Source organism: Culex quinquefasciatus, chromosome 3, assembly GCF_015732765.1.
Source record: "Culex quinquefasciatus strain JHB chromosome 3, VPISU_Cqui_1.0_pri_paternal, whole genome shotgun sequence".
Lineage (NCBI taxonomy): Eukaryota > Metazoa > Arthropoda > Insecta > Diptera > Culicidae > Culex > Culex quinquefasciatus.
In genome coordinates, this window is record NC_051863.1 from 161,673,240 (window position 1) to 161,698,959 (window position 25,720).

Consider the following 25,720-nt stretch of genomic DNA (forward strand, 5'->3'; position numbering starts at 1 on the left):
TGTTAAAAAGTCAAAATCGTCCAAAAATGACATGGGACAATTATGCGTAGAACGGCAGTGTACACAGAAAAACTAAAACCAGCTAAGAACGTGTTGTTTCAACTGTTTTTTTCTGTGACAATCTACATTATTTCCCTTTTAAATTGTGCAACGTATTAAACGTGCTCCCTGGCAACTGTAGATTACCGTTTTTGTTTTGAATAAAGTAACGATTTTACAACACGCAGAAAGGGTTCTTTGAGTAAAACAAAATTATACATTCCACTGCATACAGTTAGATAAAAAAAAAAATCGGAGGATTGCTTTAGCCTTTTGTTCATACAATCTGAAATAGCACTTGTTAAATTTACTCAAACAATTTGGGAAATTTGAACTGCTTTATTATCAAGATTTGCCATAAATCCGGACCACCTACGTTTTGTCGCTTATCACAACCGCTTATCGCCTACCCCAAAAACAATATCTTATCGCAGGTCCATCGACCGTGGGGCTTAAAACGGCATCGTCTTTCTTCGCATTGCGATTAACGCACGAACCGATGTCGATGCCTTTGTTTTGACCAAAATTTTCCCGATATCCCAGTCGACGGCCGGGCACAGGGCTGATCAGGTGTCGGTTGTTCTAGGACTGCAAGTTATCAAACATGAAAATGGCCAACCAGAACCAGGGTGATCTTCGCGAGCAGGTCGAGCGCCTTCAGGAGCAGAACCGTCTCCTCGAGGCTAGAGTTGCCGAGCACGAGAGACTGGTAAGATCTGAACATCCAAGATAACTCTTTGAAGAAATCACTCATCTTTTTTTTTAGCAACAATCCTGCTCGAACAACCTGGAAAGCATGCGAACCACCCTGGATGCCCTGCAGGACCTGTTGGCTCGATGCCGGGCGGACATGGTGCTTCAACAGCAGAACCAACCAACAACGGCAGCGATCGGTCCGGAACAGCAGCCGCGTGGTAAGCTGCAACGAGCCAACTCGACACCGGCAGCGATGAAAAGTGAAATTGAACTGCTGAGGGCACAACTCGAGGTGTACAAGAACGATTTCGCCGGCGAACGGATTGCACGCCAGGTGTTGCAGCTGGAAAAGAACCAACTGGCCGGCGAGTTGCAGCAACTTCAGCAGCAGAACCGTACCCTGATCGTCGAAGCGTTGAACGGCAGGTTAGTAGTGCGAAGGGGTTAATTAGCAGCCAACTGTACACCTCCTAATTGAATTTCCAGCCAAGCCGATCAGCAGCAGCAGCAGGACTTGAGGAGCTTCAGTCGGCGGAGCAGCCGGATGTCCCAGATCAGTGACGCCATCGGGGAGGACGATCAGCACGCGGACCACCTGCAGGAAGGATCGCACTGTCGGCACTGTGACCGCGCCTTTGGTGATATCCAATCGCTGGAGACCCACATCGACGAGTGCCCGGCGTATTGAGCGCAGTCTGCTTGGCTTTGGGTTGGGGGGAGTTGAAGCTAATAAAGAGATTAGATTTTATGGTTTTGAACGCGCCAGAATTAGCTGGTTCTAAAGGGCCGGAGTGCGCGAGCGTTAGGTAATCGAAGCGAGAAGGGTACAATACAGCAGTAATTGGTTTAAGTGAAATTGATCAGGTGTGAACAATTGTTCCCATTAATGACAATCGACCATTTGTTTTTAAATGACGAACTTAAAAATAATTGTTGAGCAATAAATTGATACATTTTTAAATTATTTCTAATGTACAGCACCGTAAAGGTTTTTTTCAGCCGAAAAAATGTCTCCATGTCATAGATTTTTTAAAGTTTACGATTGCAAACCAATACCAGTCTAACAGGTGTGTAAAGCATTTTCCAACACTTTTTTAGGTTGAAATGTTTGAATCCTGGCTTGGAATTTCAATTTTTATGCTTTTTTATTTGTATTAAATTTGTTTCTAAGAAATAAAAATGTAATTTCAAATATTACAACGTCTATAAATTTTTACCAAATTTGTCCAAATTAAAGATATGGTATTACCAAATCTATAATTTGGACAAATTTAAAAAATATAGACATTGTACGTTACCAAATTGGTAACCCTTTCTCGAGTTATGACCACTTAAGTGATATTTATGTACTTTTTTTATACCGGATCAAAACAAAACGGGTGTACCCGATTTGACATAATGGACATTTGGCATAACGGGTTTTCAGGAAGGACGTTTGGCATAATGGACATTTGGCATAATGGACGTTTGGCATAACTCGTTCAAAAACCATCAAGGACGTTTGGCATAATTATTGCTAGTTTTTTTTTTGTATTTATTTTTCATAAAGAATTTATTTTTTGTAAAGAATAATAATGTTAAGCTGTTTTTCCTATTTTCTAATTTTACTTAAAAATATGATTTTTTTTTTCAAGAAATCAAGTGTCTTTGTCGTTTTTCTCCCAATAGATGTAGATGAAAAAAAAGTTTTGAAAAAGTTACTTTTTGCGTTTCTCTTTGTTTCGTCGTCCGTGTCTGTCGCGGGTGACCATGAACGGCCATGATCGATGACGACCAACTTTTTCAAAACTTTTTTTCGTAAAATCGCGATAACTCGTGATGTTTATAAGCAAACCCCTTATGTCTATATACAGCAATTCCCCACGAAAACAGCATGGAAAAAAACAAAAGTGCTCGGATCGGGCTCAAAATTTTTCTGGGGGTTCCCTGGCCGAAATAATTAGACCCGTATTTTTTTGTTTGGCCATTAGGGAGACCTACGCCGTGTTAGGGTGGTCTGAAAAATGGCCATTTTCGTCGATTTTCGCAAAAACCACTTTTTTCGAAAAATCATAACTCCTCGCCATTTTAACCGATTTCAATTGTCTTATACGCAAATCGACGTCGTCGTGCTATCATGTCGCACCCGCCATTTTGACGTTCCGAGAAAAACGCGTTTTAATGTTTGACCTTGAATATTCAAAAACGAGAGCACGCAATGTAAACAATAACAAACACGTTTTGTTTGGCTCACCATTCTGTGCATTGTCCCAAAGTTTGGTTGAAGTTGGTTGCTGGAGTCCCGAGTTATAATTACAAATGTTTACGGTAGTCTAGCTTGTACGTGCGACAAACGCATCCTGACTTTCCTGGCGTGAAATCCCTTTGGCCTTTTGTCGCACTTACATCAATTTTCATGGAGTGACAAGATAGCACGACATGATTGAAACTACTTTCATATGTAAAGTGACAAAAATGCACGGAGTTTTTTCGGTTTTTGTTGAATATCTCAGGATTGAAATTGAATTTTGGGGATCTGTGAAGGTCAAAAGGTGAGGCATTGTGAGCTGCACAAAATGGCGTTCTTAACTCAATTTGGCCCAAAATGCACGTACGACAAGTTAGCACGATGGCGACGAAATGAAAGGTGATAAGTTGGCCTTTCAAAGAAAAATAATAAGAAGTTTCAAAAATCTAGCCTAACATATGAAAAGGGCGTATGAAACTTTAAAATGTCGTTTTGACAGTGTCTGGACCAAAGAGCCTATGTCTGGAAATATTTTTATCGGATTCTCCGGACATTTTTACATAATATACTAAAAAATGGGAGGAGTTCATTAACAGGATTCCGAGATATGATTTTTTGAAAAATAAAATCCGTGTTTTTTGACGCGCCGCGCGCAAAAACCGGAGGATGACGAAATTGGCAAAAAAACAACTTTTTCCACTAAAACAGCGATAACTTTAAAATTTCAGCGATGACCTATAGATGTCTGGGTACCAAAATTTTCGTAATTAAAAGACGCAACTTTTGGTACCCAGACATGTATAGGTCATCGCTGGAATTTTTAAGTTATCGCAGTTTTTGCGAAAAAAGTTGATTTTTTGCCAATTTCGTCATTCTCCGGTTTTGCGCGGCGCGTCAGAAAACACGGATTTTCAAAAATCATATCTCGAATCCTGTTAATGAACTCCTCCCATTTTTAGTATGTTATGTAAAAATGTCCGGGGAATCCGATAAAATTATTTCCAGACATAGGCTCTTGGTCCAGACACCATCAAAACGGCATTTTAAAGTTGCATACGCCCTTTCATATGTTAGGCTAGATTTTGAAACTTCTTTTCTTTGAAGGCCAACTTATCACCTTTCATTTGCGTATAAGACAATTGAAATCGGTTGAAATGGCGAGGAGTTATGTTTTTTTGAAAAAAGTGGTTTTTGCGAAAATCGACGAAAATGGCCATTTTTCAGACCACCCTAAGACGGCGTAGGTCACCCTTATGGCCAAACAAAAAAATACTGGTCTAATTATTTCGGCCAGGGAACCCCCAGAAAAATTTTGAGCCCGATCCGAGCACTTTTGTTTTTTTCCATGCTGTTTTCGTGGGGAATTGCTGTATATCAAAATTTTTAATTGTAATTGTCTGTTCTACAACTTTGTAGAACATTGTAACACTCTAAAAAATAATCCTGCAGTTAGAAAAAAACACGCAATTTTAAAATGAAAAATTTTGTCAATGTAGATTCGAAAAGTACATTAAATTTCCCATAAAATGACATGTTCCAAAAAAATTTACAGTCGAGTAACGGAAAATGGGAGAATTTTTAAAACTTTTTTAGTGTTTTTTCGATGAAAAATACGTTTTTCGGAATTCTGAGTACGCCATCAAATCGGGCGTCTAATTTTACATAAAAGTCCCTTTGACACCAAATTTCTATCTCATCACCGCTTCAGGCTGCAAATTATTGAAAAACACCTCTTTTTTCGCATGTTCAAAAATGGAAGGGGTCGTACCGCCCCTCCGGCACGAGATATCAAAAAACGGACCTCGGATTCGTGATCAGGGACAAAAGCTACCCCCTAGAACAAAGTTTCACGCAAATCGAAGAGGGGTCGGGGCAACTGCTGTGTGAGTTGGCGGAGAATTACCCAAAATGCAATTTTTCATAAATTTATTATTTTAAGATTTTTCTCCTTTTCAAATACTTTGCTGCAATTTTTTTGTATTAAATTTTTCCTTCTTTTATTTCAAATTCAATCTTATAAAGTGATGTAAGTAATATTTTGCAAATAAGATTTTAAACTATTTTCCCTTTTCCCTAATTTTTAAATTCAACCTAAAGAATGTATGAGCATTTGCTCTTCTTTAAAGAAATGCAATAAGTTTTTTAAAGCAATTTTATCTTCTTTTATTTTAAAACTTAAAGAAGGCAAAATCATTCAAAAGCTGCGCAGTCTGTTTTTTTCCTTCAATATTTTGCAATTATTGTTTTTATACAATTTTCTCTTCTTTAATATTCAACCTAATTGATGTACATTTTTCTTTCTTTAAATATTTGATAAATGAATTGTTACGAAATTTTCCCTTCTTTTATTTTAATTTCAACTTTTAAGAGAAAATCTCTAAAAAATATGTTTTGATTATTTGAAAATTGAGTTTGTTTATGAAATTTTCCCTTCTTCTATATAAAATTCAACTTATAGAAGGAAAAGTCTCTTTAAAGATTAACATTGTGCCACTCCTTAAATGTTTGACAATCTCATTATTTTTATATTTTTCACCTACATCTATTCAACAAATCAATTTAATAAGCATTTTTTTTACAATTGTTCCGTCCTTAAGATTAGTTTTGAATAAATAAAAGAACTTGCATAAAAAAATTTATTGCAAAACATTAACCAACAGAGAAAAAAATTGCCGAAGTGATAGAAATGTTGAAAGAGACCATCTATAAGAGAATTTCCCTTCTTCAAGTTGAATATAAAAAAGATGGGGAAATTGCAAAAAAAAAAAACAAATTGCAAAATATAATGAAAAGCAAAATTGTCTCCATTGTCGAAGATTTGAAGAGGTTTTTCTCATCTTTAAGTTGAAATTCATATAAAAGAAGGAAAAATTGCATAAAAAAATATTATTGCTAATTATATTGAAAGAGGAAAAATGTAAAGCTAACAAGATATATTTCCTTCTTTAAACTAAATTTTAAATAAAAATATCAAAACTTCATTAAAATGCTTTATGAGCATGAGCATGAGCATGAGCATGGTTGACTGCCAATGAGCTGCTACTCCGTTATTGACAGATCAGCTGAAGTTAAACAATGAATCAAAAATGATCAGTGGGAGCCAACCATCCGTTCACTGTTTAACCTCTGAAGATCCCTACTTTATTAGTCAATACCGGCGCCCTCCCAAGAAGCCTGCAGTTCAACGAAAGGGAGGAATGTTAGTCCGATAGTTGAAGTTGCAGACTCATCAAGCACACAGTTTTTCGCTATATACTTGTTGATACCGCTTGAGACCGTTGATTCAACGGTCTCAAGCGGTATCAACAAGTATATAAGGAAAAACTGTGTGCTTGATGAGTCTGCATCTCCGTCAAGCATCACGTGATTATTTTTTTTTGGGTTAGTAGGATAAGGTATTGGCTTTTCGATGCCTCCCGAGCTACGACGCTATGGGGAGGACTTTCATAACAGACCCGTCGGCGAGCCTTCCGAGCAACGATGCTATGGGAAGGTCTTTTTGGTTAACACAAAAAGTCACTCACATACAATTATTTCACTCCACTATTAATTAATCCAAAATGTCAGTGCGTCTTTCGATCATTATATAGAAATGGCTTTTTCACCATAAAAAATAAAACCTTATTCAAAAAACTATACACAATTTACCCGACGCCGTGCCTTCCGATCAACGATGATATAGGAAGGGCTTTGAAAATCACAAAACAATTAATTAAGATCACCAAAAACAATCACAAAAAACACCAATTACTCAACTAAAATTACACTCAAGATACAAATAACTCAGTACGTCATGCTATTATTCGATTACCACAATCACTCACCCCATACGAACAGCGACACAAAAGCACACAAAAAAAATTAACCTGCATAATCACGACTTCGAGTCCCCCACTCGAACAGCGACACAAAAGAGACGGAAAATAACACGAAAAAACAGGACTGCGCGTCCACACAGGCACCGCACTACTCAAAACATCATTAAAATGCTTTATTGTGAATTATTCAAAAAGGAAACAATTAACTTTTGGTGAAAAAATATAGAGATTCCAAATATATATAAATAAATAATAATATAAAAATAATATAATATAAAAATGGTAAAATAAACAATACATTTACATTCGTAAAGATGAGAAATACTTAAAAAAAAACAAAAAACTAGTAATACTTATGCCAAACGTCCATTATGCCAAACGTCCCTGATGTCTTGGACAAATTATGCCAAACGTCCATTATGCAAAACGTCCTTCTTGAAAACCTGTTATGCCAAATGGGGTACACCCGGTAAACAAAGCCTTTTTTGCCTCGGTATTCGATCTAATTACGAAAAACCAATTTCAAACATTCTGAAAATTGTTCATCTCCACGTCTTCCAAGTGCCCCAAAATTAAAGTAAATTAAATTTACTTTAAAATAAAAGTAAATTAAATTTGGATAAATACGAATACTATTTAAAGCCTAACATTTCAAAAGGGCACATAATCCCTTTCACTCAAATGACAGTTTACATTAGATGTGAAAGGGACACACTCTTGTTTGAAAAAGTTATGTGCCCTAATGAAATGGCAAGCACGATTTGGAGCCTAACATTTCAAAAGGGCACATAGCTTTTGTAAACAATAGTGTATCCCATTCACTCAAATGACAGTTTAAATTAGGTGTGAAAGGGACACACTCTTGGTTAAAAAAGTTATGCCCTAATTAAATTGCAAGCACGATTTAGTGTCGGTGGTCACGGTGGCTCTTACGGCTTTTTGAAAACTCACCGGAGATATCTCCCATTGCACAGTGGTCCGAAACCGAACTCTAGCGTGACAAAATTGATAGCGGCCACACGTTAAGATTTAGAACTTTGGTGTCAGCTGTCAGTTGATCAGGGTCAATAGGGGCATCTTTAAGTATGGTGGACATTAGGGTGGTCCAAATTTTAGGGTGGCTCAGAATTTGTATTTTGGCGGGATGACGAGAAAAAGACTTTTCATATATTTTTTTTTAAAGTAGCAGCTCATTTTAATGAGCGAGCAAAAATGAGCGGCTCTGAAAAAGAAAATTTCTTTTCGTTAAATTCATTAATGCTTGATTCAGGTAAATAAGGGAGTTTTTCCGTAATATTGAATGATTGCAAATTTGATTTTGAGTAGTGCGGTGCTTGTGGGACGCGCAGTCCTGTTTTTTCGTGTTATTTTCCGTCTATTTTGTATCGCTGTTCGAGTGCAGAGTGCATAATTGGCAAAGGGAGCGCGTGGTCGTAAAAAATATGCGGAGTGAAAAGTGATTTCTTTTGTGATTTTCAAAGTCCTTCCTATATCATCGTTGATCGGAAGGTACGGCGTCGGGTGGATTGTGTTTAAATTTTTCGAATAAGGTTTAATTTTTTGCGGTGAAAAGCCAATTCTATATAATGAACGAAAGACGCACTGACAATTTGGATCGTTGAGTTAATAGTGGAGCAACATAACTGTGTGTGAGTGATTTTGTGTGTTAACCAGAAAGACCTTCCCATAGCATCGTTGCTCGGAAGGCTCGCCGACGGGTCTGTTATGAAAGTCCTCCCCATAGCGTCGTAGCTCGGGAGGCATCGAAAAGCCAATACCTTATCCCACTAACCCAAAAAAAAAATAATTAATCACGTGCTGTGGATTCAACGGTCTCAAGCGGTATCAACAAGTATATAGCGAAAAACTATGTGCTTGATGAGTCTGCAACTTCAACTATCGGACTAACATTCCTCCCTTTCGTTGAACTGCAGGCTTCTTGGGAGGGCGCCGGTATTGACTAATAAAGTCGGGGTCTTCAGGGGTTAAACAGTGAACGGATGGCTCCCACTGATCATTTTTGATTCATTGTTTAACTTCAGCTGATCTGTCAATAACGGAGTAGCAGCTCATTGGCAGTCAACCATGCTCATGCTCATGCTCATGCTCAATATTGAATGATTGCAAATTTGATTTTACATCGAAAAGTGAAGTTGAAAAATGTTTGCGACCAATATTTTGATTGAAAAAATCAGTATTGATAAAAAAAATCATAACTCGGTCAAAGATTTTTTGCACAACCTGGAAATTTCTGAAAAGTTGGCATTTTATGTCCTCTAAACATATAAAAAATAGTGTTTTTTTGCAAATCAAGTTTTAGTGACAAAAAGTTAAATAAAAAATCACCAATTTTTTTTACCGTGTATAATTTTTTTCTGTGTAGTCCATATTCATACCTACAACTTTGCCGAAGACACCAAATCGATCAAAAAATTCCTTCAAAAGATACCGTAATCTGGGGCGAATCGGGACTACAGTCTGAATAGGGACAGCAGTTTTTAGAGCACTTAAAGCTTTGAAATATGGAAATGGATGTACACATTTTGTTGGTCTGAGTCTGTTCTAACCGAAACCAACCAGAAAAATCACACTATTGTGCTCCAACATGGTTAAAACTGCTGTCCCAATTCGCCCCATGTGTCCCGATTGACCCCAGTTTACGGTACAGATTTTTGAATTTTCATACATAATTTTTGTATGGACAGCTGCCAAATTTGTATGGAAAATTATATGGACAAACTAATGATGCAAAATGGCTTCTTTGGGCATATTGAAGGCACCAAAAAAGTTTCAGTCCAATTAAAAAATACAAAATTAAAATTAAAAAAAAGACCGATTTCATAGAGAATTGCTCAGTTATATTTTTGTTAGTTTTTTTTTATTCTTAAAGGAATGGGCAGTTCTTTAAAAAAGTATTTATGAGAAAAAAACGAAGTTGACTTTATAGCTGTCGGCCACCATTGCTAGTACCAAGCACTAGTGTCTTCCTTTTAACTACAAGGACTTCGCCGCCCTGGGCTACTAAGTGTTTGAGTACGGCACGGAGCGACGACGCCGGATACCCATATTTACACTTAGAATTTTGAGAGCGCCCGCCGCGGGATTCGAACCAGCAACCTCTGGATTGAAAGTCCAGTGCGCGGTCCGATTGATCCACACGGGCGGAGAAAAGGATGGGCTTAAAAATATTGAATAAAATTCCTCTGTCTAGATAATTCATTAGGCTCTTGCAATTATTTTTCAAAGTTTACCCTCCCTTTAATATTGGCTCAAAAATCAGGGAACTAAAAAAATATGTTCAAAAAGCTCAAGGTTGAATAAAAAAAAGTATACAAATTTAAATAAAGAGCTATTGTTTCAACATTTCTATAAAAAAAAGGTTGTCCATTATTCGATTATCTGACGATCTTTGAATAGAAATTATGAGATTCGAAATATGAGTTTCAAATAAATAAGCAAAACATAAATTTAGCCGTCAGTCGTTCGGATTACCGAATTTGGTTTGTACTCGAAACAGACCCCAATAAACCTCAAATAGGCCCATCCACCCTTCTCATAAAAACAAAAAAAAAACAATATTGGATCACCGCTCAATTCTCGAATCGCAAGCACAAGAAAAAAAACTCTCTCAACTCTCTCACAAACCACCGACGCCGACGCCGCTCGACAATAACTTTGACGCAGGTCGGCACGGTCGACGCTAGTCTTGGGCTAGCGGCGCTCGGCAACGGAAGGCAGCAACAACCTGCGAGCGAGTTGAAGAACTTGAGGTATCCTCCTCCTCCCCCCCTCCCCCATCACAGACCATCTGACGACGTGGTCAACCGTAACCACCCTCTTTGTGGTGCAATCTCGGAACTTGACCACCAGTTGGTACATCCGTGGTAAGCTCACCTCGAACTCCTAGAGGGGGGTGGTTATCGGCGCGTTCGCGACTCGGACTTGGCGACTTACGAAAGGGTTTTTGTTTGGGAGTTGGTGGTGATTTGCATATTGATCGTTAAAGGGGTTATTGATTCGCGGGTTCTTAAGTGAGTCACAACGTGACTAAGGGGGTTTCAAAGTGCATCGCAAATACCGTCTTATCGTGGTCGCGAGTTCAAAGTGTCGACAAGTGGATCAACGACTTATCGCGGCGCGTTGGTTCGGCTTAACCTAAATGATAAATCACTTTCCAGGTTCTTCCAGATATTGTAAGGGTGACTTTTCTTGAAGTGGTTCGAGTGATTGCTCTGGTGGGCGATCAACTGTCCGAAGAAGAGCCACCGCGTGGTGTTAATAGTGAAGAGTGAGAGTTATCTTGGCGGTTATAAGCGGCACTTTCGAACCAGCCAACCTCGAAGTCTGAAGTCAGGAAGGCAAAAAAATAAATAAAAATCAGCGATGGCTTCGAAAACACTGGCGCTGCAGGATGATGAGCGGTTCGCGCTGATGAAGGTAAGTGCGCTCTTTATCGAATTATTATGAGCGGTCTTCTTATGTATACCTGGTACAAACTAAGCCGAGCCTGCATCTTGGAGTCTGTTTTGGCGGTGATGACATGGTTGAAGTACGTGCCGAACGTTGTTGGCTATACTGCTACAGCTCAACTTTTGTTGTTCAAACATGAAAGTTTTGCGTGGCACAGCAGAGCACATTTTATTGACAATATGTGGTTACACTTGGGGAACCGTTGACGTAACAGCAATTTTTTGGTGAAAATTTAGTGCGACGATAAAAAGGTGCCAAGCGCTTTCTTTTGGGTTTAGATTTTTCAATCAAAAAGCAAAGAAACCAAGTGACAAAGTACGGAAAAACGTTAGTAATGATTTGATTCTATTCAGAGATGCGTAACCACCATATCAATATAAATTTCCGTACAATGCTGATCGACTCCTGTCATCCTAAATTGATAAGGAGCGTATTTCCCCTAAATTGTTGCACGGTGTTTGTTTTGTTTGTCCCGCCCGTGTGGATCAATCGGACCGCGCACTGGCTCACAATCCAGAAGTTGCTGGTTTGAATCCCGCGGCGGGCGCTCTAAAATTCTTTGTGTTAATATGGGTATTCGGCGCCGTCGCTCCGTGCCATACTTTCATACACTTCGGAGCCCAGGGCGGCGAAGTCCTTGTAATTAAAAAGGAAGACACTAGTGGTTGGTACTAGCAATGGTGGCCGACAGCTATAAAGTCAACTTCGTTTTTTTTTCGTTTGTTTTTTTTAATTGGACCTAAAAATTTTCGTGTTTGAAAAAACTTTTTCCATGATTCCCTATGACAAATGAAACCATTTTAAAGCTTCAGTTTTTCTATACGAGTCTCCATATAATTTTGCGTGCTAGTCATACAAAATGGGCTTTTGAATATTCAAAAATCATTATTTTGAGAAGGGATTTTCTGATTGATTGTGGTGCCTTAGGCAAAGATTTATGTAATGATTTGTTCTTTTCAGAAAAAATGATGTGTGCATGTAAACAATGTTATACTGTTTGGCTTCACTTTTTGATCACTTCAAATTAAAATCTAAAAATACCTACACTTTGTATATATTTTTAAGGGGACTAAAAAATGCATTTTCTGCCCTTTCTAGTCCCCTTAAATATTCGCTTTATAATTTTTAAAAAATACGATTTTGAAAAAAAATGAAAAAAATGATTTTTGAAAAATATTGACCACACTGCAAACAGATTCAATACTTTCATGACACGAAATTTAAAAAATGGCTCTAAATAGTTGACGCTACACAGAAAAAAAATATGGTGATTTTCATCAGGGAATGGTGACCGATTTTTTGGCAAAAAAATTGTTAATTTTACCCAAGAAAATGATGAATTTTCATCAGTTTTTGATGAAAATTCATCAGGTTTACATTTTTACACATTTTTTATTTAATATTACTCAAAAAAGAGGTAATATTCAACCTACCAAATTTTCAACATTCCAAAATTCAACTTTTTTTTTCTGTGTAAGAAAAATTTACACTCGTCCCCAGTGGTTGGTCACTTTTTCGTTTGTGCAGTTTGTACCCCGTTGGTTTGACAAAGTCAAACTACACACAAAAAAATCTCCGGATGTTACATCATTTATGATGTAACACTTTTGCACGTCATTAAACATTTAAATTTAAATTGATGTAAATTTGCGACAATTTATTCGAAAAAAACGTGATTTTACGTGTGATTCATCCGTTTACGTCGAATCTCAACTTAACATCAAATGAGTTTGCATGTGATTCATTTTTCCCGTTACGAGTAAATTCACTTTTTTTTTTGTGTAAAAAGCGACGAACTGTCACTTTTTACACGAGACTCACATTTACTATCAAACCAAACGTTTGGCAGTAAGTGTGAGCTCTGTGTAAAGAGGGTTCGTTTGACAACAATTGGTGTCAAACCATCGAGGTTTCAGTGTATTTCACAAAGTTTTAAATTTCAGAGGTTATATATCTGTAACCAGCAGTCCGATCACATAATTCTATACACACAAGGCTTACCCGACAAACTTCGTTCTGCCTTTTTTTTCGTTTGTTGACGTTTTTAACTTTTCTGTTTATTCAGCCTCCTGTGATCAAAATTTGATTTTACGTAACTTTTCCCATACAATCTGCAGATTTTCCGGAAGCGGTTCTAGAGTGGCCAAAGTTGTAATTTTGTGGCGTAAGAACCTTCCTTGGACTTATACGAACCCAACGCAACAAAGAGCACGTCGATCCAACACTCCGTGTTGAATTGATTCGCGTTCGAACAAAACCGTCGAAATTTTTTATATAGGGGAACCATACCCTTTTTCAGCCTATTTCTATTATCGGCCTATCAGCACTTTGATCATGAATTACAGCTTTCATAAAGTGTTTTCGACTGTTCCAAAGTAATAAATAGCTCAAATAGAAGTGAGCAAGCAACTTTCCAATGTTGAAACATCTAAAAATGTTGATTTTATAGCGGAAAATGGCAAAAGTGATTAGAATTGGTCGAACGGCTTAGGGTGATTAAAATGGGTATATTTCCCCTATATAGAAGATAGATAGAAGATAGAAGACTGATATTACTGTACAGTCATCCCACATATTCGGAACACCCACAAATTCGGAACACTTTTGTGATTATTTGTCAATAGCATGCTTTTCTGTCCCCCTACTATTTTTAGGACCTTTATTTGGACATTCTAAAAGCAGTAATTTTTGAACAAAAAACTTCATTTCAAGATTATTTCATTCAGAGCAGCAAAACACTGGCTTCAAATTGCCTGTTCCATAATTGTGGGATGTTATTGTGCCTCCCACAATTGTGAAACACCTGAATTTAACTGATAATTTCACAAAAAAGTTATCAGACCATTCATAAAACATTACTAGGCATGAGTTTTACTGGTTTCAGAGTGTGAAGTCATTATTTTGTAAAAAACAAGTACTCCTGGAGAGAATAAAAGTTTGTTTACATCGTAAGAAAAAAGTGTTCCGAATTTGTGGATTTCAAGGGTCAATGTTTTTCTTTAAAAACATGATATAAAACGTAAAAATGTACAGCCGATCTATACATCAATCTAAAGATCGCAAGAAAAGCTTTCACATGAAGGTAAAAGCGAATCATGAGGGGTGACTGTACACAATTTACAAAAGTTTTCTTTTGTAGAGAAACAAATTATTCAAAATGTCTTCTTTTGGTATACGGACGAAAAAAGTTTAATCGGGTAAGGATTCTCAGGATGTTTTCATGAATTGTCAGTTTAAGTTAAACTGACGATTCATGAAAACATCCTGAGAATCCTTTCCCATGACTACCAACTCTTGCTAAGCAAAAATCCACACACTTAGCTGATATGAACCGATTAACCCCACCCCAACACAAAAACTGTTAAGGAAATATTTAGATGCACTCAGAATTTTTAACATAAAAGATAAAACTGAGTTCATTTGATTGGCTCGTTTTGAAACATTTTAAAATAAAGCTTATTTTTTTGTGTTCTTCCTTATTTTTGTCTTTACGAATAATATCGCAGTGAGTGTTTTCACAAGAATACTTACAGTCATCCCACATATTCGGAACGGTTTCCAGACCGGCCAATGTTCAAAAAATCATAGCAAATCGATAATTGAACTTAATGATTCGCTTTAACCTTCATTTGGAAGCTTTTCTTGCGATCTTTTGAATGCTGTATAGAACATCTGCAAATTTTAACTTTTATATGAAGTTTTTGAAGAATTACTTTGACCCTTGAAATCCACAAATTCGGAACACTTTTTTCTTACGAATGTAAACAAACTTTGGTTCTCTCCATGAGCACATATTTTTGGCTTCCTCTCCGAGGAATGCCATATAAAATCACTTGAAAATTGGCCAAAAAATGTCACTGCGATTTCTCGGAAATGGCTGAACGGATTTGGACACTTCCGGTTGCATTCGATCCCTCTTAGCTTCCGATAAGTCGCTATTGAAAATCTTCCCGTAGCCCTTTCCTGTCAAAAGATATTTACGAAAAACGATTTGCAAAACTAAAATCAAAAACAAAAACGATGAAAATTTTTCAAAATTGCTTCATTTTTGCACAACTAGGTAGTCTGGAATGTCCTCCATCCACGGCTGAAACGGGACAAAAATCCATTGAAATTTGCCAAAGTTACAGCCACTTTAAGAAAACTGTTTGCATTCAGCCGCCTCCAAATCGACTAAAACGTGGCCAAAATTAACCAAAATTTCGGCATGTTGCACATTTTTGTAAAGCTTTTTCAAAACCCAATCCAATGAGATACATATCTCGACGAATTATTAGGCTTAGTCGCTAATATCTGCACTAAACTGCTATTTTTGACGATACCAATGCATTATCACATGCTGGTTCGCCCATCCGGCTAAAAACCCAGAACTATTATACTTCACTCGAAAGCATTTTTCATCGTGCTTCGAATGTCATTTTAGGAAATAAAATTCCCTTTGTGAATCGCGTCCAGCATGCTAAGATTCTGTCGTCCCTAAATCAGGACCAGAATAGCCTCAAAAATGTCTTCGCCAAGCCAAGACAAGTCAAGTCATTTCGGGAAATGACAATATGTAATGTGTTCTTAGATACCTATCCATGAGCCATCGATCGACTCCGTTAGCGATACACTTTTTACCCTTTCTTAAATTTTCGCTTTAGCTGTAGAAGGTGAGAGCGGAATGCAAGGCGAGAGAAGGAGAGAGTTTACGGAAATTTTGACTCGTTCGAGCACTGCATAGGAAGTGGCGTTATATCGTGCTGCCATCTGGTTTTTTTAAGTGCAAAAGTGCTGAGTCATCGTCTAAAAATAGACGGCGTCCTATCTCGCCCAGCAAAATGAAGTCGATAAAGTAGTCGGTTTCGATAAGAAAAAGTGGAAAACGTGGTCTTAAAATAGTGACGCCATCCCCCTATGCCGTCACGGTGTAAAAACTCGCGTGCATTGCTTACATGGATTTTCGTCGACGAACATAGGCGTATTTTACTTCTACTCGGATTGAATAGCATTCGATTTAGTAAGTCTCTAGACTATATACTAAGTATTTGCTTTCAGTCAAAAGGATCGCAAAGTTATTATTTTAAATTGTTTTAAAATCCATTTTAAATCCTTTGCGGTCGTACAAAGGGTCATTGTACCCAGAAAATTAAGCTTTATCATTGTGAACAATAATATTAGCAATTTAGTTGAATTTTAGAAATCAATCAACGAATCGCCTCTATATATACGTGTACATTCTCAATACATTTATTTGTGTATGACTATGAACCGAGAAGAGGAAGCCCCCATTCACCTAGGTGGATTAAGTAACGTTTTTACAAAATAATGACTTCACACACTGAAATCAAAGAAACTCAAGCTTAGTGATGTTTTATACATGGTTTGATAACTTTTTTTGTGAAAATATCAGTTAAATTCAGGTGTTCCACAATTGTGGGAGACACAATAACATCCCACAATTATGAAACAGGCCATTTGGAGGCAGTGTTTTGCTGCTCTGGGCAAAATAGTCTTGGAATGAAGTTTTTTTGTTCAAAAAGTCCTACTTTTACTAGTGAAATAGCAAGATAATGTCCAAATGAAGGTTCTAAAAATAGTAAGGTCGACAGAAAAGCTACTTTTGGCATGCTATTGACAAATTATCATGAAAGTGTTCCGAATTTGTGGGTGTTCCGAATATGTGGGATGGCTGTATTATCCAGATTTTCACAGTTTTCAGAAGCTTTTTATCAGCAGGGAAATCAATTCAACCTATTGAATTTCAAAAAATCTCCCCTTGTTGCATCCAGTCAAATTTTGTATGTTTGTTTTGTAAAGAAAACATAAAACAAACCCGGAAAACTATCCAAAATATCCTCTACAACTGTCAGTAAAATAAAAATGTCTGATTTGCCAAAGTCTTGGCCAAAGCAAAAGTACATTAAATTTTAAAATGTTTTTTTTTTATAATCATCGTTGACTGTTTAGGTAGTCTTGAACATTGATCTTTGACCGACTGGTTAAGAATGATTTGAAATGTAGTTTATTTTACAAGTGCATTAACTCAGTTCAATATGTGTATACGTCATCAGGTTTATGCAGACTTTTGAAATATTAATACATTCGAACAAACACCAAAAAGAAAACTTTTGAAACGTTCAGAATTACTGTTCTTGACACTTGAATCAATTTCCTCAATTATCCGAGGGCCCAGGAAAAATTTCACCGCGGATAATCAAATCACGAAAAAAAAAGATTTTCGCTGCCAAAATTAATCTAAAGTGCGGGGAGGAAATCGACAATGTATGATTTTGATCTGAGTGCTGAATAGTGGTTCGCAAAACCGTCTCAATTTTGAACTGTCAAAGTGGAACCAATTTACTGTTCGCCAAAAGTAGAGAGTATTGTTTCTGATCATTAAAAGAGCTGAAGGATTTCAAAATCAGCCGGGAAATTTCTCTGCGACATCGCAGAATGACACGTTCTCCGCAGTTCTTCCCCAAGTAACATTTTTTTTCCAGGAGTTCTACAAGAGCTCTTCAAGATAGCTACAGCATAGCAGTTTGGACCGCGGTAGGATAAAACTCTCTTCAAGTACTCTTCCAAACTCCTGAAGAAGTTTTGAAGAGAATTTTATCCTACCGCGGTCCAAACTGCTATGCTGTAGCTATCTTGAAGAGCTCTTGTAGAACTCCTGGAAAAAAAGTTACTTGGGTCGTCACTCGTAAATCTCTTCTATTTTCCAGCAAAAAATGTCAAAAAGTAGACAAAATAAAAAGCATACTACTGATTATAAAACAGCTCATTTGCCAGTTAGAAAAAGGTCATGCTTGTGTTTGAACAGCCTCCTACTTTGTAGATGTAAACAAAGTGGGATCATCCGAGACGGTGGAGCCACGGAGAAGGAAGCCGGAGAGGTACTCTACAGTTCGGCTGAGCTGTGGGAATTTTCTCCGAGTACATCGGCAGGTTCAGGACCTGCATGACCCGCATGGACCAAGTAGCCCTCGTCAGTTACATGATCTCCAAGTATGGAATTAAAGGAGTTTTTTTTGTTATTATATATTGTTTTACTGATCCTCGGTCCCAACCTGGTCTCAGCACCTAAAAGGACCTAATAAAAATAAGTTTCATCACCTAGGTTTTGATTTCCTTAAATAATAAAAAAAAATTGTAAATAAAATATCGATTGTTTCGATGTTAACAGCTTATTTGAGACAAAAAGTTTGCCATTCATTAACATTTCAATTAAAATTTGTGCGATTCATAAGAAAAAGAGTAACGAATGACCTCTCTAGGTTAAAATCACGTTAACATAATAAACAACAACATAAGAAAAAAAAAACGGGTGTCCGGATTTCGAATCTGCTTTCATCAGTGTCCGGGATTCGAAGCACAATAAGTCATATTAATTTTAATATTCTGAGGAAAATTAGTTAGAAAAGACATATTTTGCATGCATTCTCTTGACATTGACTGTTTATACCAAGGTTTATACTAAATCCTGATAATATTTCTACATTTCCAGCTTATTACATGATTTTTTGCCAGCTTTAACAAAAAATAAATGCTACTGTGTCCAGATTTCGAATCATGACGTTAGACTTTTTAAGAAAATTTTATTAGTTTTCAACAGTGTTGAAAATCCGACGACTATGATTATTTTTGCGATTAATCGCTACTTGTTACACCTCTTCTTACCTTTCAATTGAAAAGCATGATTGAAATGATTAATAAGAAACTTTTTTTGAAAATTAGGAAAAGTTTCCATGAAATTTGATGTATGGAAACTAGGGTCCCATTTTAAAGAATTTTTTTATTGGGAGAAGTTAACACTCCGGATTTTCAAAAGTTATTTATTTATTAGATTTATTTTAAGCAACATACCGAGAAATATTTTGCCATTAACAGCTGTTAATTCTGAAAATCCCCACGCAACCCAGTCCGGTCATTTCAGTGTCAATGATCCTATAAAGCTCTCCTCAGATGGCCCGGTGTTACGTCTGATGGATAACCTTCATCATAACGCCAAACACTGGCTCACCAGATGCAGCAGCATGCCATCAGCAAAATGTGGCCAATGATCATGTGGCCCGGCCTGGCCTGTCTCCAATCGCTGCTGCCTCTTCGGAAGCTGTCTTGAAGGCAACCAACTTGCTGCTAATGTTGCTGTTTTGTGCCACTGACTGCGTCATTCGACCAGCGCCGGTGGCGGCTTCTGCGCTGCGCAACCGTACAAAAAAAAAGAAGCCGAGTTCAAAACAAAACAATAATAACGAGACAAAACCGGAAAGAAGTGAAATGGAAATTACGGAGCGGAAGCGGAATTTTTGATGGTTGCCTATTTTGGAAGATTGATGTAGAATTATGAAATGTTACGATTAGTTGATGCGAGAACGATTTACTTCAAGTAACAATAATTGAGATTACAAAGTTTCAAGTTTTACAACGTACCGCAAAATTCACAGATCAAAGGGTCAACACGAAGCAGGTTAGACGAGCTCAACTTCCACCCGGGTCTGAGAACAAATCGCCAATGGGTTTAACCTTGGGTCTGACAGCTCCGTGGTGAGCTTACCCCGTCATGCAAGTACCTAACTATGTTTAAAGTGTGTTTGCACTTTTTAGTTGGCAATTTTTCGCACATGCACATCGCCCGGCCTGCGTGGTCTCTTGGGAAATGCATTTGCAAAGCTCAAGCTAAAGGTTTTTCTCTAATGGCGTAACTTTTGTGTTTGGTAAACATTGCTGTTGTTTTTACCCGTACTACCTACAACGCCGGACCCCGAGATGGCCCTGAACTGGTTTGCGGGCTTTGTTTCCCCCTTTGAGACTTGCGTGAGAAATACCCTAATGGTCAATTGTCGTTGAGATATCATTGTGTAATTTTGCAACAACAAAAAACAGATTTCTAACAATGAAGTTGTTCATTTGTTGAAAAGATGACAAAAATTCAAATCATAATCTAGATTTATCTATTAAAAAACAACTAAAATTTATATCAATTCTGTAGCAACAGCCCAGTCACGAAATATTCTAACCGAGCTGGTTCTGTCAGAATCCTGCTAGAATGGTACAAAAACATCGAGCTCTTGTCAAATCCTGCTAGAACGTTGCACTGGGAGTGCCTTTTGGTGCCTTCGGTATGCCCAAAAAAGCCATATTGCATCAATACAAAAATTTGGCAGCTGTCCATACAAAAAATATTTATGAAAATTAAAAAAAAAATTTAGGGGACATCAAATGCCAACTTTTCAGAAATTTATGTATTTATGTATTTTTGAATCACTACAAATTTTTCAAAAATATCTAAGTATTGGTCTCAAAATATGTGCAACTTATGTATTATGTATTTATGTATTTATGTATTTTTGAATCAAAACAAATTTTTCAAAAATATCTAAGTATTGATCTCAAAATATGTGCAACTTCGTTTTTCGATGTAAAATCGAATTGGCAATCAGGAAGTACTCAAGTGAAATTTTGATTAAGTGCACCGTTTTGAAGTTATAATCATTTTTAGGTAACTTTTTTTGATCATAGTCGCAGTTATTCTTTTTTTTAAATTAGTGGCCATGTTTACCAACTTTTGAAAAAAAAAAAACAAAACCCGTCCCCTAAAACATATCAGAAAATAAAAAAAATAAAAAATGTGTTTTTTTTTTGGAAACAAATTTGAATGACAAAAAAGTGAAATTTAAAGTCGCCAATTTGTTTTACCCTATATAATTTCAGTGTAGTCCTTATCCATACCTACAACTTTACCGAAGACACTAAATCGATCAAAAAATCCTTCAAAAGACACAGATAGGGGAAATGTACCCATTTTAATCACACTAAGCCGTTCGACCAATTCTCAACACTTTTGCCGTTTTCCGCTTTTAAATCAACATTTCAAGATGTATCAACAATGGAGAGTTGCTTGCTCACTTTTATTTGAGCTATTTATTACTTTAGAACAGTCAAAAACACATTATGAATGCTGCACTTCATGTTCAAAGTGCTGATAGGCCGATAATAGAAATAGGCTGAAAAAGGGTATAGTTCCCCTATTAGAATTTTCATATATCATTTTAATTATATGGACAAACTAATAACGCAAAATAGCTTCTTTGGTCATACCGAAGGCACCAAAAATGCTTTACCCGGATTACAAAATACAAAAAAAAATCTGTGAATACAAAGAGACGAGTTGTTCCTTTTAATTCCGCTATATATTTTTAATATCTTGACAGATACGTATTTCGTCTACTACTTGCAGACTTCATCAGTGTTCTGTTCTCGACTGAAGTTCATCGCTGGTGTATCCATATTTGTAGTTACTGTAGGTACTACCTCCACTGATGAAGTCTGCAAGTAGTAGACGAAATACGTATCTGTCAAGATATTAAAAATATATAGCGGAATTAAAAGGAACAACTCGTCTCTTTGTATTCACAGTAATGCATTCTGCTAAAACGCTCAACCAAACCACAACAGAAAAATCGAATAACCGAAATCTCACAGAATTGCTCAAATTGGTTTTTTGCATAAAAAATCCTTTTAAAACAAACAGAAAATAATAGTTTTTGCAATTCCGTCGTGAAACTACTTACTTTTCCTGTCATTCTTGAACGACGAAATAGCCTACTTTTCTGTACCAAAAATAACAGAATCGAATAGCAACACTTTTCAAAATAAATGCTGAAAAGTTCTACTTTTCAGCACTCAAATGGGTGCTGAAAAGTTGAACTTTTCAGCACTTGTTTCGAAAAGTAACACTTTTCAACATTTTTTTGATTCAAACGATTTATTGACAAAAAAAATGAAAATTTGACATAAAATTTCACTCAGTGTGTGTTTTTTGGAATTGCAAAAAATGTTGTATGGAACTCGTTGCAAAACTTGATTTTTTCAGCACTCTACGTATTTATCCAACTCGGTGAACCTCGTTGGATAAATGTACGACTCGTGCTGAAAAAATCCTCTTTTTGCAACTTGTTGCATAAACTACTATTTTATCAGAAAGAAATTGATTCAACGAGGTTTACCAAGTTTGATAAATACAACGAGTGCTGAAAAAATCAAGTCAAACTTTTTTTTTTAATCACGAAAAAAACCTTTAAATAAGATTTTAAGCTAAACGTCCAAGACAATTTGCCGTTCAAATTAAGAAGATATTGTAAAGTATTACTTTACAATTCAGGTGTGAACAGAGCAATTTTGTACCAACGATTTGAGTGCCGAAAAGTAGGGTACTTTATCCATTAGTGGACCCCTTTCCTATAGTGGACCCTCTGAACGGTTTTTGATGAAAAATTCAATAAAATCATAATTTCAAGCGTGTTGTTGTCTACAAATCATTTATTTGGCATGTTCAGCATCATTTAGAACAATGTTGACTGACATTGAATTGTCCTTTTCACCAAAATAAGTGTTTTGAGTTCGACATCTGAAATCAGCCATGGCCACTAGCATTTTCACAACAAAACTGCATTTTTATTTTATGATTGAATTAACCATCCAATCATTTTTTGACTGATTATTTAACTTAAGCAAGTCGAAGTAATGTAAGTTTAAGAATCTTTGCTAAAATAAAGCGAAGATCTGCTCATTTTCAAGCAAAAATTAGGGGGGTCCAATATAGGACAACGAAAATCCAAACTTTTCCAAAAGTGGACCCCTGTTAATTAAACCTTCAAAAATGATGAAAACTGTGTATTCAAGCAAAAGTTTCTCTAAAACATACAATAAACGCTTGTTGTTATCAACCTAAACGCATATTTTTTCAATTACGAGTATAAATATAGCTGTTTTCATGTTAAAAGTATCAAAAATGCTGAAGCCGTAAGAATTTATAATTAATCAAAACTATAGTTAATTGTACTTAACTGAAGCATCCTAATTGCAGTTTGAAATGATATTTTATAATAATAAATCAATAACAAAACATTTTTTTCCAATAAACATACGTGGTTTTATCAGCAACTGTAAACAATTCTATTGTTTAGTTTCGGTCAACCATTTATGTAATTAATATGGAAAAATTTGCATCAAGATTACTTTTTTTAAATTAGTTTTATGTTAACAGTGGTTTTTGAAACGTTTTCTTTGATCTTTTTCGGAAATAAATGTGTTTAAATGTCTGTTAGGTTTTTTTTGTTAACAAAAAATATTTGTTTATGATGAAAAGTGAGCAAAATCCATCTTTTATTCATTATATCTATCATTAGACCTACACCGTGCATCAAAACATCAAATATCGGTTAAATTTGGTATAAAAATAACATTTTGCCTATAGTGGACCCGGGTCCACAATCGGATTATGGACCCGGGTCAACTATAGGAAAAGGGGGTCCATAACAGGCAAAAAAAACTTTTTTTTTCAATTGGCTATTTTCCTGCTCAAAAGCAAATAACTGATGAAACAAATAGTAGAAGTTGTTCAAAAGACTTCAGATTTCATTGTTTTATACAAAGGGTTATGAAAAAGTGCTTAAAATATTGAAAATTTGTGAAAAATGTGCTTCGGCTCTACTAGGGGGTCCACTAATGGTTAAAATACCCTAGAACCTTTAAGCCTTTTTATGAAAGAGTATTACTTTTCGATTCCTTTTTTTTTAGAAAAGTAGGCCGTTTCGTCATTCGACAATGACAGGCAAAGAATGTAGATTCACAATGAATTTGCTGGAATAAATTTATTATGCAGAAGCCTGTTTCAACAGCATGAAAACTGAACAAGTCAGAAACCGTTGAAGCATAAATAATAACAAAAATAAGGATACTAGCAAGACAAAGACATTTTAAAAGTGATTAATAGCCGAGATATCAAGGTAGAAGAAGCAATAAATAACAATCCATAACAAGATTCTTCAAGGGTTTTTTTGTTAAAAAAACATCTTAACACAAATTGACAAAAAATTGAGTATAGCTTATTACTGATTCTTGTCAGTTTTGAAACATGATTGTTTATTTTTCTTTTTTTCTTATATTTTTCATGAATACTTTTTCCAAATATTTGAATCATTCAGTCAAAAATATTGATTGCTATTACACTAAAACCAAACGTAAGAAATATTTAGACATAGGTAAATTAAAATGATAAAAAATATGGTGGAATTCGGTGCAATTTACCTAAAATATTTTGTTTGTTGAACAGGATTAAGTTTCATTGATTGCATTCTGAGATATTTATTTAAAAAAGCACAATCTTTATCTACTGACTGGATGTATTTTTTCGGTAAATAAAAATAAATTGCAACATTTAAAAAAACTGTTTCAAGAAGGAAAACGACCCCTAAATTCGCCCTAAGCCTCAAGCCAAACTGATTCAATTACCCAGCGTGATCATTTCGGCAGATTTGAAAGTGCCGACACCGGCCTTCATCAGCACAATAACAATAAATTTTCCACTGCGAACTGCTTCTGCATCCCACTGACTGTCGTGCAATGAGAATATGCTAGAGTGTAGGCTACGGGTATAAAAAGCAATTATGCACACAGTGTACAGAGCTCGATCTGCCAAGACCAAACACCCTGACCTTGTGGGATTCACACAGCTGGACTGAACCCTCAACTATTCAACAGTTATTTTGGTAAATAAGTTTGGTTTTTTTCAATTTCTATGGTTTTGGAAAAAAATATCATGTTATTTTTATTTGAAAAAAAAACCAACAAATTTTCGTCTTTTCATGGTATGTTCACGCATCCTTCCTCCCCTCTAGATTATGAGAGCTGTGTACTGTTCACAGAATCATCACTGCGGTTAATGTAACGCAGTAGGCCTGGCCATTTTAATAAGGGCCAAACAATTCGAAAATTCTCGAGTGACAGGACAATAGACAGGAAAATCGTGACGTCAGAAATGAACTCAAATCAATCAAAGTTCATTTTGTGAGTGACTTTAACAGTTTGGCCTAGTTCGACAGCTACATTTTCCCCAGTTTTCTGTGGGAGTACTTTATGAAAATCATACCTGTCAAAATTCCTAGCCTCAAAATTTTGTCACGAGTTGATTTTCTCCTCTATATATTTACATTTAAAAATTACCGTCATAATTTAAACCTCTATGAAATGTGTAATTTTTGTATCTGTTTGTCTGTTTTAAACAATTAGGTACATTTTTCAACTGAATAGAATGACTAACTTCGTAGAACCTACCATCATTTACAGTATTTTAAGATTAAATCAAGTTTAATTTTCCGCCTAAACCGCATACCGGCACGGTTTCTTCGCGGTACCGGGCCCCGTTTGTCCCTGGAGGGAAGCGCGCGTGCTCAGCTCAACTGTGTGTGTTTTTTTTTTTGTGCATGATGTGTTTAGGTTATGATTAATCTTAGTCACACAATAAAAAAACCTGCTCAAGACGACGACCTCTGTGCGAGAAATAATGTCCAAAATCTAGTCTGCACACGCTTGACGCGCGAAACCACGCGGTGGAACGTTCAAAGTCATGGCCAACTCGACTATAAACAAGTTGTGTTTGAAATGAGGCAAGGGTTCTCTGGCCAAAGGGAGGTTATGTAAGTGT

General features: G+C 36.3%; 2 protein-coding genes across 4 annotated transcripts in view; both read left to right on the plus strand.

Moving 5' to 3' along the window:
• Positions 1-512: 512 nt before the first annotated feature.
• On the plus strand, positions 513-1,685 carry LOC119769709 (NF-kappa-B essential modulator-like). The gene is made up of 3 exons (XM_038263146.1): positions 513-748; positions 806-1,161; positions 1,222-1,685. Exons 1-3 carry the CDS (start codon positions 644-646, stop codon positions 1,421-1,423), a joined length of 663 nt encoding a protein of 220 aa, XP_038119074.1. The 5' UTR covers positions 513-643; the 3' UTR covers positions 1,424-1,685.
• Positions 1,686-10,454: 8,769 nt separating this feature from the next.
• The window catches only part of LOC6037303 (SEC14-like protein 2), a 31,014-nt gene continuing 15,748 nt past the window's right edge, over positions 10,455-25,720 (plus strand). Inside the window, exons 1-2 of one of the 3 annotated variants that reach the window (XM_001847177.2) lie at positions 10,455-10,550; positions 10,959-11,217. In XM_001847177.2, the coding sequence (XP_001847229.2) occupies positions 11,164-11,217 (54 nt within the window). In that variant the 5' untranslated portion in view covers positions 10,455-10,550; positions 10,959-11,163. The other 2 variants (XM_038263202.1, XM_038263201.1) reach the window with 2 other exon arrangements.